General features: G+C 39.2%; 1 protein-coding gene across 1 annotated transcript in view; it reads right to left on the reverse strand.

Moving 5' to 3' along the window:
• Positions 1-14,988, reverse strand: part of DENND4A (DENN domain containing 4A) — a 79,517-nt gene that overhangs the window by 53,069 nt on the left and 11,460 nt on the right. The window contains exons 3-8 of the mRNA XM_063314414.1: positions 12,495-12,744; positions 9,973-10,042; positions 4,938-5,107; positions 2,559-2,785; positions 1,583-1,649; positions 340-398 (exon numbers count right to left, since the gene is read on the reverse strand). Coding sequence (XP_063170484.1) covers positions 340-398; positions 1,583-1,649; positions 2,559-2,785; positions 4,938-5,107; positions 9,973-10,042; positions 12,495-12,744 — 843 coding nt within the window. The remainder of the gene's footprint in view (positions 1-339; positions 399-1,582; positions 1,650-2,558; positions 2,786-4,937; positions 5,108-9,972; positions 10,043-12,494; positions 12,745-14,988) is intronic.

The following is a 14,988-nucleotide window of genomic DNA, read 5'->3' on the forward strand; positions in this document are numbered from 1 at the left end:
GCAGAGACAGAGGAGGGCTTGCGCTGCACCACTGCCTTTTTCATTTTGACAAAAGCACTGGATCCTGCAGACACCTCGTATGGGGGCTCCCCAGATAAGCCAAGAACACCAGGAGAAAGTGAGGAGCAACCGAAAGGAAATTCTGTAGGTGTAAAGCGCCTGCTCTAAAATTGGTACTTTTTACATAGATAATTTTTTCTTTCTTTTTTTCTCATCACACTGTTTCCTTGATATATTTATAGATTTTTCCTGTTGCCTTTGTCACTAATTTCTAAATTGTTCCACCCATCCCTCAGATAACAGCACATAAATATATATGTACATTTATTTTTTACTTGCCTCAGCGGTAGAGGTGATGATATGGGCTGACTGAGAATCAGATTATCATGGGGTGAAAGCTATAAAACAATAAAAGCATGGTTTTTATATTTATCTGAGGATTTAAACATAAGGCGATCTGTTTGTACCGAAAACGTACTGCTGTCACAGAATTAATACTGTTGCTATGGCTTGAAAAACATGATGGTTACGTATGCAGATCTCTAACGTTAAAAAATGTGTAAAGATATATTAATGGGAAATAGATATTAAGGTCTCACTCCAGAGCCTCAGGCAGCTTCAAGCAGCACTGATCTATTTGCTTGCACATTCTATCAAACTGGTTAAATTATTACAGATGTCCTTTCCCAAAAATCACAGGGAGTGCCCAGAAAAAAGATATAAGCTGAATATTTTAAAAACTGCCAGAGATCTTTTTTTTAATTCACTTCCCACATCACACCCATTGGAGCTTTTTAACTTTAAGAATACAGAACTGATTTTCATCAATCCAATGAAGGGAAAAAACCCAGCAATTAGCTTGAACTGTGACCTGATTTGAAGTAGCAAAAAGGTATGTACTTTTTGGCAGAGCACAAGGAGGTTTGAAAATAGAGGTGAGCTCTACATCAAATGTGCTTTGGGGCTTGCTTTTCAAAAAGCTGTCCAGAAACATTTATCAGTGGACAGATTCAACATGTCAAATTTCTTGGAAATGAGTTTTTCTTGAATTAGTATCCAAAATTTTTTATAGTCTTGTTTTAGGTAAAGGTAAAGGTAAAGGTTTCCCTTGACATTAAGTCCAGTCGTGTCCGACTCTAGGGGGCGGTGCTCATCTCCGTCTCAAAGCCGAAGAGCCGGCGTTTGTCCATAGACACTTCCGTGGTCATGTGGCCGGCATGACTAAATGGAATGCCATTATCTGCCCGCCGAAGCGGTGCCTATTAATCTACTCACATTGGCATGTTTTCAAACTGCTAGGTTGGCAGGAGCTTGTTTTACAGTGATAAAATTCTGAAAAAGCCAATTATTTTCATTTACCAACTGCTCCTATGGTAGACATATTAAAAAATAGATAATCTGACAATCAAACAGCCTTGTAACATAAAAAAATGTGACTTACACAAATTTCTTGATGACTTCCAGCACCAAGGAGCAAATTTGCAGTTCCAAGTCCGTAACATTTTTCTAATGTCTTTATTTTTCAGTGGAACCTACTCCATCTGAATAATGTATGAACAGAAAGGGGTGAATTTACACTGACCTGAACTAAAATCCTTGGTCTTTGTGGAGACGGAAAAGGAACTTTGTGCATAAAATGGGAAATATGCCTAAGGAGGGAATAAACATTTCATCTTAAGAAAAATAAATAAATCAACATTTGTTTATAGAATACATGCTAGACTTTTAGGATATCATGCAACATGCTAAGAGAGAATTCTTCAGAATCTTGGCTTAATGCTTGCAAATAGGTGCTGGGTCATCCTTCTAAACCTCTTCCGTTTGAAACTGAGTGGAAATTTATTTATTTACTTATTTAGGCTCAGATTCAGACATAACTAGACTCTTCCCCACTGGCAAGTTCCTGGCCAGTTTAGGGGATCTCAGTTGCAGGTAGAGCTGAGAAGACAAAGTGGGCAGCAGCATACATTTTATGAATCATAAACAGGGATCCGAAGAACTTTGGCTTAACAATTTGCACAAACACATTATAGTAATATCTATCGTGTGAAAAGGAAAGAGGACTCTGCTATGGCCCACATGCGGTTCCTCCGTTTTTGCAGCTGAAATACAGACAAGAGATCATGCTCTAGCTGCAGGTTTTTTACAACTGCACTAAAATATAAAATGGGTGCATTAAACCTCTGCTAGGCCCAAAACACTAGAAGGCAACAGCAAAAAAGCCAAGCATTTCATTTCCTATCTCTACCAGTGATATCATATCATTGACACACCTCTTGAGTCTCTGCCTCCCCATTCCTACCCCTACTGCAAAAAACTGCTAGGTTGGATAAAGCCATAAAGCATGCATTACTCCAGACCAGGAAAGGAAGAAAAGAATTATCAAATAGGAGGGGGGATAGGATTTGGGGTGATGCTGGCCACCCCTGCACCAGACACAAAGGCATAGGCTGGCTCGAATGCCCTTTATACTAAGACCAGAGCCAGCCTGAATGATCAAAGCTGCACTACAATAACACTTAACGACACGTGGAACACAAAATACCCCACCAACTTACTTCTCAATAGGAAGGACATGTGGACCAGATATTGAATAGCGATACAGAAAAGTAAGAAATTTCTTGAAAGCATCGAAGAATGGCCAGTGGGACAGAAGGCAGATGCATTTATTAGTCTGAACGGTTTTAGAGCTGGGTACGGTCATGAAACCCAACTGAGATTTCTGTTTTTCTGTGAGATGTTCCTCAGAGTATGTTTCATAGAACTGAATAGCAGCACCATAGACCTGTAAGGGAGAGTACATTTAATTTCAGCGACATGTGCTTTCCGCAACCACCAAGTGTTTTCTTTAGACCTAAGCCAAAGGACAGATGTTTCTGCCACAGGCTACACTTAAATGTAATGCACATCTGCTGTAAACGCTGCAAATAGGCTTTCAGGAACTTGGAGAAGGAAGTGACCAATTAAAGCCCTAACAGAAATCTGCCTCTGCCTATGGAGTCTTACAGTATCAAGCTAATGCATCACTTCTCAAACAGCAATTGAGAGCTAAAGGTGGATCCCAGTGAGTCACAGGGCCTGTCCTCCCCTCTATTTTCCGGGACTTTGGGTAGAATCCAGTGCAGGCTTTCAACTCATGGAACCACTTCCATGAAAAATTAATCCGGAAGAAATGTTGGGGGAAGGAGAAAATAACACCTCCCCACTTCCACCAAAGAAAAGCAATTCTGTCAGCAAAAAATCATCACATTTCAACCCCCTGCCTTTTGTTTACACTGACAACACATCCTTGTACAGTCCTGCTGCACTACGGTTAACCAACAGGGTTGCCTGCTTCCCAAATGTCATGCTTAAATTTGGTTCAAATACCTACTGCCTATACTGTTCTGGCTACCTGTACAGCACTGTTTTTTAGTGCTGTGCAGGTAGTCCTCACATAACAAACACAATTGGGACTGGAATTTTGGCTGCTAAGCAAAGAGGTCATTAAGTGAATCTGACCCAATGTTACAACCTTTTGTGGTGGTCATTAAACAAATCACCACTGGCATTAAGTGAACCACATGGTTGTTAAGCAAATCACATGGTTCCCCATTGATTTTGCTTGCCTGAAGCCAGCCAGGATGGTCGAAAATGGCAATCACGTGACCATGGGATGCTGCGATGGTCAGATATCTGAACCGATCGCCAAGTGTCCAAATCGTGATCACATGACCGGGGGACACTGCAATGGTCGTCAGCGTGAGGACCGGTCACAAGTCAGTTTTTCAGCACCGTCGTAAGTCCGAACTATCACTAAACGAATGGTTGTTAAGTGAGGACTACCTTTATTTCTGCGTTTTGTTTTAGCCTCTGTTCAGCAGCTGCTCAGAGAACTTTAGCCACTGAATGATAACAGAAGTGTGGTAAATAAATATTTCTGATTACATGCCATTGATTCAGTGTCAACTCTTAGCGACCACATAGATTTTCCTCTAGGATGAAATAAATACTTAAGCAAACATTAAAAAGGAAAATGGAAATCAAAGAATAATCAGTAAAATGATTACTGAAACTGATGTCCTGCTTTTCTTCTGCTGAAAAGTGAAATACCTTTATTATGTTCGCTGACCAGCATTTTATACATTTTTTGTAAAAGGTTACAAAGATACATTAACATTTTCTAGATGATCGATAGAAATAAAATAGATCAAACTATAATGTACTAAAAACACAAGTAGCAGAATACTAAAAATGTCTAAATACTGAAAACTAATCCACTGCATTGTAAAACTACTTTATGAATAAAATGCTAAACTACCAAGTGAATATGTATATGGATATAATTTTACTGTGTTCCCCTATCGCGAAGGGGAAAATTTAGTTTAGGTGATGTCCCTACCTCTAAATGTTTGAGAAATGTACTACAGAGAAAATACACCCCAGCAACAGACCAGAGATCGGGAGCTCGTAACGCCTTGAGAGATTCTGCCTTTTCAGTCCTGAATCATCCGTTGCAAGAGATGAAGGTCATGCAGAGCTTTCAAAAGGTGACCCAAGGGGACAAATTCAAAAGGCAGCTGGTTTTTAAAAATTGTCCCTGCCCAATTGGAAAGCAGAGAGCATCCCTCTGCCACCCAAAGGGAGGAAGCAGATTGCTTTGACAGCATGGATTCTGACAGACCAACATGTCCAAAATGTGCACGTAGCACAGGGGTGTTTCTGTATATTTCTATGAAACAGAAAGAAAATAGATGGCGGGATGGATGCACTGAAGGCAAAGTGGGGCAGAGGGCGAGAAATAAAGAACGACTGGCTGCACGGTGAAGGTAAAAGTGATGAACTGTCACTTCAGAAAACGTTTCAAGCCTTCCAGCTTTTTTGATTAACAGACCAAACTCAGAAAAAGTGGAACAGCAAACACCCAAATTACAGTCAATGATAAAATTGATCCATACCTTTTCAGCCGAGGCTCCAGTTAGCACAAATGTAGAAAATACAGGGAGGGGATATTTGCTATTAGAAGGCCAACATTCAATTGTTGCACCCATTGGGAGGCAAAAGAGAGGTACTGATTCTGGTAAAGGAAATGAATCGTAGTCTTTTTCTGGATATCTACATATCAGACCTAGAGAAAGCAATTTTCATGTTACTTAAAAGCTATTACATAAGAAAAATTTAAAATACATATGAACTGTAATGTATACAGAAGTAAATTGTTTTTAATTTCTCCATTTCCCTGTCAAATAGTAGTTTTACTCATCCTGATTCAAAATTAAGACCCAATGGATAAATCAGGGTCTAATTTTAATATTTGGCTGAATTTGCCCAACATGCTAAGTTTGATCCGTTTTAACACTGGTTATGTTTTCTGTGGTTCAGTTCACTGTGGTGCAGTCTGGTTTGTGATTCGGTGTGTTGTGCAAAATCAGGAAGCTGGATGATTTAGTCAACAATGCTTAAAATTAACCAAGCTTACTATGTGCAAACACAGCCACAAAACAACACCTTACACATTTTACCCTAATCCTGCTTCTGACAATTTATAAAACCACTGTGAGAATGAAATTAATGAAAAACCGAACAGGTAAGCTCAAATCCAACAGGTAACTTAACTGAAAATTACCATACCAGGAATATTCATTTTAGTTTAAAATATTTTAAATCAAGCACTATGTAGACGCTTAAAAACTCCTCCAACTAGAGCAAATGAGGAAAATTCAGAGTCTGATGTGGTTAAATTTCCAATTGCCAAGTGATTACCTATTCACTATAGTACCCAATGCAGTCTTTTAAATTATGTAATCTTCAGAATCAAAATGGATCTTTTGAGGACATTTAGTCGAACTCCCCATGCAAAGAAAATGTACAGGATTCATCTTATTACAAAAAATATGTATGCCATCTGATTCACTGGTACAGGATGCAATTAGAGCATCCTTGGCAAATGACTCTCTAGCTTTTATTTAAACACTTCCTGTACTGAAGGTGGTCCTCAGGCATTCCGTTCCAGTCTTAAACACCTCATCCAATGACGAAGTTTCTCCTAAGATTTAACACCAGGTTTAGTATATTAGGTTTAACAATGCCATTTCTATCCTCTAATTCTCATCCTGTCCTCTGAAGAAGAAGTAAATAAGTCTGTTCCAACTTCTACATCACATCATTTCAGATGTATGGAGACAGCTTTAACATCTCCCCTTTGGCTTTTCTGATCCAGGTTAAATATATTCAAATCTGTCACCTATTCTTCATGGGACTTAGTTTCTGAACACTCATCCTTCTGACTGGCTTTCTCTGGCTGCATCTTGATTTCTAGATCAGTGTTTCTCAACCTTGGCAACTTTAAGATGTGTGGATTTCAACTCCCAGAATCCCCCAGCCAAGGTTGAGAAACACTGATCTAGATGTTCTTCTAGATGTTAAGACCAGAACCAAACAATCATCCAACTGGAACAATTATTTCTCAGGAACTGGAGGTGATGCTTCATGATCCTTTCTCCTTAATTGGAGATTTTGCTGGGCAGCCTAAGATTGCATTCACTTTGTTAGCATCTGCATCACACTGCTGGCTTATGTTCAGTGTAATTATCCAGGACTCCTAAATGTTTTTTTACATGTCAAGACAAGCTGGGTTTCTTCCATCCTTCTGATGTCCTCTGATTTATTTACCTCTTTTGTTTTGGGATTTTTTTAGCCTACATTCATGGCACTCAATGGTCTAACAAACCACCAACTCTTTCAAAAATGGGATAAAATTGGTGTGATGGCATTATTGTTGGCCAACCCCTGCTGGGTCTTACAGTTCATGCATCTTCTTTAGAGGATGATCTTTGAATAATCTACTCTACAGCTGCGCAAAGTTTCCTGCAGGCTTTCAAATCCTTGCTTATAATACTTATGCTATAGTAACTGAACCCAATTTCCCTTGTGGAACAAAACAGAGATAAAATAAGAGTTAATTTATTTGAGTTGCTTACTGCCAAATTGATCAATAAATGTACAAGTGCCCTCCTTAATTATTGAGAAAAGGAGTTCACAATAATTTATTTTTATTCAAGAAGTTGTTGAATTTGATTCAGTAAATCAAATTTACTGGTTTAGTAATTTAAAGGTTGCTTTATATTTGGATTTCTGTGTATCCATTTCATGGCTGCTATTTAATCTCTAATGTTTTGACTTGTATTATTTTTGCACTGCTATCATTACTCCCCTAATAACAAACGTGGGTGGTAAAATGCATATCTATTTGGCAACCAAACAGGGCCACCCAGCTACAAGACAGCGGCTTACACAGCTAACAGATTACCAGAAATTCAAAACAAAAGGAAAAAAACTTATTAAAATAGTCTTGACAAAAAACTATGCATAGTTGCTTCCATGAGGCTGCAAGTTCAACAATGGTTGATACTTATAATCAGACAAACATAAGAATAAAAAGAACTTGGTCTTTAGGAACTCCACACCAGTCCAACAGTCCCCTCAAGAAGGAAGAAACTATGGTCAGGCAAATTTGCTAAAACCTTTGTGACTGTCCTGTACAGGACAGGAACAAGGATGGAAAATGGAAATCTGCATCTTTGGCATAGAACATACAGGTTTGAGGATGACGACCAGTATGAAGCTGAGGCACTTTTCTTAATAATGTAACAGAGGAAATTTAAAGGAAGATGAGAAAGGGGGAAAAAAGGGCATTCATTTCGGTTCACCCCAAAACCCTAAAGTAACCTGTAAGATTCCTCTTCCTGGCTGGATATAGTGTGAGCAGGAGCACTCCTCCCATCCCAGGGAGGATGCTGCAGCATCTTGGCCAGGAGTGGCAGTGGAGGTATCAAAAAATCAAGATGGCAGGCGCTCACAGCCACCATCTTGGCTTTTCGAACTCCCTCCCCCCCCCATGCAGACATAATAATAATAAATTAAAGTTGTATACTGTCCAACTCTCAATGACTCTGGGCAGTTCACAACAATCAAAGAAATTACAATAAAATCAATAACAGATAAAGATAAAAAATGGCAAGAGCGATGAAGCGATGGGTCTCACTCTCCCTTGCCAAAGAACTGGGTGAAGACATCCCTTCTAATACCAGATAACTAGCCTGCATGTCTATAAATCCGGCAACAAAATAGTTCTTTCTCTCCACCATCCTAAATTGCAAATCAAAAATGGAAGAAAATATCAAAACAGAACATGATTTTTAGCAGCCAGAGCCTATAGAATGCCAAGGGTGGTTCCAGGAGAAATAAGAGAGAAAAGAAAGGGGGAATTGAGATCCTCTCTCCATGTGTTACAGCAGATTTTCCTCATTTGGAGATACGCTGAAACGTTTTTTAAACCAATGTTGTATTCCTTCTAATTAGTTGATTGCAAACTGAAATGCTGGAATCCAACAAACATGTAGAATAATCATGTGACTTGGCTTTTATCATTGTAAATTCCTTTACCAAGGGTTTGTTTATCTATGAAACTGACTTGTGGCTAACACTAACCATAAGAGCCATGGAAAACAGAACATGAAAACAGAAAGCACAAAGTGAAAGAGCGAGACATCTATCCTTCATGGAATTTAAGGAAATGGAGAAGCAAGGCTCCAACCCTTTGTGGTCTGTCATTGCATCTGCAGAGAACAGACCCACCGAGTGGTCCCTCCTTTGCCAACACGTTGGAGGGAAAGCTAGAACAATCAGTGACTTGCTGGGAACAATTTATACAATTTCTTGTGGATATGGGCAACGAGATCCATCTCAACTTGGACTCCAGCATCGGAGCAGGTCACTTTATATTGTACTCTTTTCAGCCGTCTAGATGCCAATGATGTGGACAGCATGTGTGGAAAGATGAGAGCCGCCATCCGTTTATTTCACCCTTGTCTCTCCTGTCTGATCAAATCAGCCAGAACAGGACTGGCCCCAGGGCTACAGGAGTTGATCAGTGCATCCTTATTGGAAGACATGTTCTTCCCCCAAAATAAAGCCTTTAAAGTGTTCGTGGTAACCGTTAAAGGCCTAAAAATCAATTTGAGGGAATATTTCTCCCATCACGAATCTGTCTGCATATTCAAATCTTCAAGAGAGGCATTTTCAAAGCTTTTTCCTGACATTACTTCTAAGTTAAGGAGGACTCTCCAGAGAGCACCTCCCTTTCAGAAGATTAGACTGGCATATCTTTCCCAACATGCCAATAACTGTTAACCATTTAATGCTATTTTTTTTTAAATGTTAGGTTTTAAAATACATTTTTGTTTATTTTTTATTCTGGTTGTTGCTGACTGCCTCAAATGATTGGCTGAACAGAAAGGTGGAATATAAATTGAATAAATAATAAGAACAATTAAATAAAATTCTTGAACAATGCAGTCGATGGAAATTTGGATGCTGCCCTATCTCCAAAGATATTTAATGAATCTATGCCATGCACAGTACATCAGTTCTCCCTTCGTAACGCCCAGAGCAGCTGCAGTTACATTAATTTCACTATCCTAAATATTTTAAGAGGCAAGCTGACAAATTCTGTTTTCCCAAGTTTGGGCAGCAATTTTAAATACTGGTTGTACCAGGCGGCACTGCTACTTTTATGATGCCCCTAGCCTTTCCCCTCAGTGCCACCCTGCTACCCCATGAACACAGTCAGAAGATTCAGTTTGACATTTTTCTCTGTGGATTACATACTATGCATAAATCTCTGAAGTATTTCAACAGACTTGTCCAGGCAGGCTCTGAAGGAAAAATAGGCCCTATTTCTGTGCTTGGCTGTTTGTATGTGTGTGCCTCCAGAGTTTCCCAATTAAGTTTTGTTTTGTTTTTTTAAAGGCAAGAACAGAAACAGAGGCACTTCCCCCACATGCAATATAAAATATCAGTACCAGAATTCCGTTGTAGATATCTTGGGGAAGGAGTGCTGTCAGGGGCTGCGTTAAACATAAAAATGAAGGTTCTGCTCTTTTACTATGTGCAACCAGTAAACATGTTTGAAATGAACTTAGGATTGCTTACCTGCTTTATACGATATGGTGTTTGTTTTTGCCACAGACTTCTTATAACACAAGTAGGCTGGTAAGCCCCACTGCAGAAACATGAAGTTGGAAGTTAGCGGACTAGGCAATGTAGAAACTCAATGTCGTATCATAAAGGGAAGGAGCAAACAAATCTGGTAACTCAAGCTGTATTCAATAAAATGCTGCTTCTTTAAACAAATGGAACTTTTCTAATTACTAATAGAAGTGCTCAAGGATCATATGAAAAAGTTTATTTTTTCATATAGGTAAGAGGTAACGACCTCTTTTCCCTTCATTTGATTCATGCTGATTTAAACCATTCAGAGCAATGCTTAGCTCTCTTAACTTGCAATTACTCACTCTAGGGCCCCTTTTTAACACAAATGTCATACCATTTGGTAATTTCTGTACAGTACCAACTTCCTTCTGTTGTTGGAAACATGTCTATGCAAACAAAAAATTTACAGTATCCCATTAAACATTGCCACACATCCTAAATTCCAGTGCAGAACAGAATTAAAGAGAAAGGGCTGCCAACAAAGCAATTTGAACAGAGATCTTTTGGGATATAAAAGGCATGTTTTCACGCATTATGCGCATGATAGAATATACATTAGATTTAGCAGTCAAAGCTATATTATAAACTTTTACAACAGCTAAGAACACCAGTAACAAGCAGACCGAGAACAAAATTCCCATTCATAGCAAAGGCAGAATAACAACTTTGGAGGACATGAAATTTTATGACACCCAAACGTTTAAAAATAATCTCTTAAAAGGTATGTTCATAATCAACAAGTTATACTCAGCACATCTTATCCGAGCTCCCACAGTTCTGACATCTCATGAACTGGCGCTATTATTTGACTCTTAAGAGTTGCCTTCCAAGTTAGTCTCTCTCAGTATCATGTTCTTGACGAATAGTTTGTAGTAGATGGTTCAGCAGACAGGCTAGATGACTTTTTCTCTGTCATCTAAAACAGCCTACTTCAAAATGCAGAGTCCTAGGAAAGTCCTAGCCATTCTTATAACAGAACAAAAGGATATACACTATGAAGACTGGAAATCTATGGTATTGTTTTGCAGTTGGTAAAAAAGGCAATCTGGAATATGGAGGATGCAAAAAAATAGCCTTTGAAGTCACTTCATCCCAAAAGATCAACCGGCTACTGAACTAAGACCTCAGGACCAGCAGTAAAATGAGTTCAACGACAAGAATGAAATCATAAAGGACCCATATAATTTAAACCCATAATAAATTAATAATACTGGTTAATTTATTACTATTATAGTATCTATGTGCTTGGATGCAATATTCTGCGTCCAAGCTGCAAATATATATATGTAAAGTTCAAATAACACTACACGTTGCAAGAGGTAAATATGGGAAGGAGAACCGACAATCACACTTCATATTATTTCTTCCGGAAGGATCCATTCAACAGATATATTGGTTAGATGGGAAGCTGTAAATGACTAGGTCAGCATTATGCTCATAGCTTAATTTTTTTTGTAATTTTAAAATGAGGTAGGCTGCTGCTTTACTCTGTCACCACAATTTGTTCCGGTCATTCTAACTGGAATGGCATGTCAGCTTTGGGTAATTTGAAATAAATAAATTAAAACTTAGTTGTGTTGATCATGCTTCTCCCCCAGCCTTCAAAATACATACGGTTTTCTTTGTACTTTTTTTCTAGGAAGTGACCTAAACCACACTTTATTGTTTAGAAACAGCCCTATAGAATAGGGAGATAAGGAAATCCTTCAGTTTAACACACATGAGGACGTGCAAAGCTCTGTGGGAATGCCTTTTTAAACATAAACTATTGGCTTCCATTCTTTTAGATCTGAGAAAGTCCTATGTACTTTTTACGCAACTGACTGTTTAAACAGGAGATTTTCATTTTCTGCAGCCCAGAATATCAGAAAGTAGTTAACGTCTGACAGAGTAGCTTAATTCACACCATTAAACCAGTGAATAATTTCAGGACCATTATGCAAACAGTCAATACTTATGCACAGAAGAGGAGGAAGATGAGAACCTGCAGTCACGTTGCTTGAAGCCAGCGATGGGTAATTGCCAGATGCTGATTTGAAAAACAATATTTGCACTGGATGGATTAGCCACAAGGGCAACATTAATGGAACATCTCTTAGTATCAGATACTTTGGGGAAACGCGGGGAAATTAACACGGCTTGTGAATTCCCAGAGACAAACAGCAGGATCCAGCAAAGTAATTTTTATGTCTTTATGTTCTTTAGGAAGCACTATCCCTTTGTGCACAGAGGAAAGGAACAGATAACTTTACAACACAGCTGAGTAACCAAGAGTAGAACGTCAGTTGCTCACTCACCATGAGAAGCATTTGAAAACCTACCCACAACTAACAACCAGACAGGGACCCTATAATGTATTCAGAATATTAGGATGGATTAAAATACTCACATCTATGCCACCTTATTACAAGTATGATAAATCCACCAAGGAACATTAACTAGAAGTCCAAAAATCACCTCACCATGCTATTGTTCAGATTCTTGTCAACTTTACAGAAGGTATGTGGAGGGGTTTCCCCCTTGCTCGGGATGATGATGCATATGTCTGTGACCGCCAAGGTGTTCTGCGTCATGTTCTCGAACGCTCTTCGATATGTTAGGTACACTTTCTGTGATGAGGCACCGCTACTGATATTTGCAGGGCGGCCAGACAGAGTGGTCTGAATGATTTCACATCCCTGCTTTAATCGCTCTTTCCCATCATATAAAACCCTAGGTAGAAGACAAATCAAAAGGCCCAAAGGAAGTACTTAGAAAGGCAAGGAGGTCTGGAGCAAATTCAGCTCTGTAATAACAAGTAAGTTCCAGAAATCACATGTAACACCATTTCGTTCAAGAATCTGTAAACTACTTTGAATCAAATACCGGCGTTTTTGTAAATAAATAAATATTCTGGCGATCTCTGGTTTTGCCACCAAGCAGTGTCTAAAGCCCCCCTGGGTTTATAACTTACACATTACTATTGCCATCTGAATAAGTGAAAACCAAAACAGGAAGCACCCCCATGGATCAGACCTAATGCCAATCTATTACACCATAATCTTCCCATTATGGCCAACCAAGAGGCCAAAGGGAGGTTCATAAACAGGGCACCCAGCCTCCCTATTACTTTTCTCAGCTCAAGTACTGAGGAATTTACTGACTCCAAACCAAGAGAAATATATCAGCTGATGGCTTTCTCCTCAGTGTTGTCAAATCTCCAAGCTGGCGGTCAACATTACATCTTGAGCTACATATCTATGTAAAAAAGCCCTTCTGTTTATTCTGATTTTCCTATGAATGGGTTTTCTGGGATGACCCCAGATTTTAATATTTTTGAGAAAGGAAGAAAACCTCCTTGTTTATTATCAAGTCCATGTGATAGTCATTTTTATGCCTTTGGTACTTTTTGTGATGCGTGGTGCCTGAACTATACATAATAGTCTAAATAATCATCTGCACCATAAATTTGGTAAGGGCATTATAAGAGACTGACAGTTTCATTTTTTTATTCCTTTCATAATAATCTCCAGGAAAGAATTTACTTTTTTCATAGCGATCAAATCCTAAGTCAATTTTTCACTGAGTATTCATCACCCTTATCAAGATTTGTTTCCCAGCCAGTCAACCCTAGCTCAGATCTCTTGCCTTTAAATTAGACTTCTTTTTCGCCCCAATGTGCATTGTTTTATACCTGATTATATCATGCGACATGTGTCAAATTAGATGTCAGTGTAAAAATTATATATGGGCTAACTTTAGAAATGGTCCATAAGCATCAGTTAAAACAGGGCAGCTAGACTGCAAATTCAGATTATGTGAAACTATATATTGGGTGCTCTTCCTATGTGGAAACAATTCAAAATGCTGTTTTAACTGAGAAGCCTTAGGCATCTTGGAATCTGCCTATCCAAAGGATAATTCCCTGCCACATTTGCTCATCCAAACTCTATAATCTTCATCTCAGTCCCTTCTCCAGCTGCTCCTGCCAAAATCCATGGAATGCCCTCCCTAGACAGGCCCACCAGGCACCTACATTTTGAACTTTCCAGCACCATGGTAAAAGTCTTTTACAATTCTCTCAGGTTTTACAGTTATAGTAGGGACGCAGTGGCGCTGCGGGTTAAACCGCCGAGCTGCTGAGCTTGCCGATCGGAAGGTCGGCGGTTCGAATCCACATAACAGGGTGAGCTCCTGTTGCTAGTCCCAGCTCCTGCCAACCTAGCAGTTTGAAAACATGCCAATGTGAGTAGATTAATAGGCACCGCTTCGGCGGGCAGGTAACGGCGTTCCGTTTAGTCATGCCGGCCACATGACCACGGAGGAAGTGTCTATGGACAAACGCCGGCTCTTTGGCTTTGAAACGGAGATGAGCACCGCCCCCTAGAGTCAGACACGACTGGACTTCATGTCAAGGGAAACCTTTACCTTTACCTTTACAGTTATGGACTATGATTTTGCTGCTTGTTTTATAGTCATTTTATCAGCTTTTTTGTTGCTGCTGCTGATGATTTTATGTCCATAATGCTGTTTTTGTTGGTATATGTTGGTTTGTTTTATACATTACCCATAAAATTATAATTGGGCAGTTTAAAAATGGAACAGATGAACAGATAAATAAATGTCCTATCACTTCTCTGAAATACCCGTTATTTTACTTTAAACTCAAGCATTCCTATTCCTCCACAGTGGCTTTAGGTCAGTTACCACTGAAACAGAACAACCTTTATATAGTATTTTTTCTACACATCTCTGGCATGTGCATTTTCCCCGGGACCTTTGGAGGGTTCAACAGCCTATAATGTTCTACTCTTTCCTCATTGCTTATTTCCTCTGCTCCCATTTAAGGACTAGGACTATGAACAGCAAAGCACTCCTCCTCAAGTGTTTAATGCAGCTAAAGGTAAAGGCAAAGGTTTCCCTTGACATTAAGTCCAGTCATGTCCGACTCTAGGGGGCGGTGCTCATCTCCGTTTC

Source organism: Candoia aspera, chromosome 13, assembly GCF_035149785.1.
Source record: "Candoia aspera isolate rCanAsp1 chromosome 13, rCanAsp1.hap2, whole genome shotgun sequence".
Lineage (NCBI taxonomy): Eukaryota > Metazoa > Chordata > Lepidosauria > Squamata > Boidae > Candoia > Candoia aspera.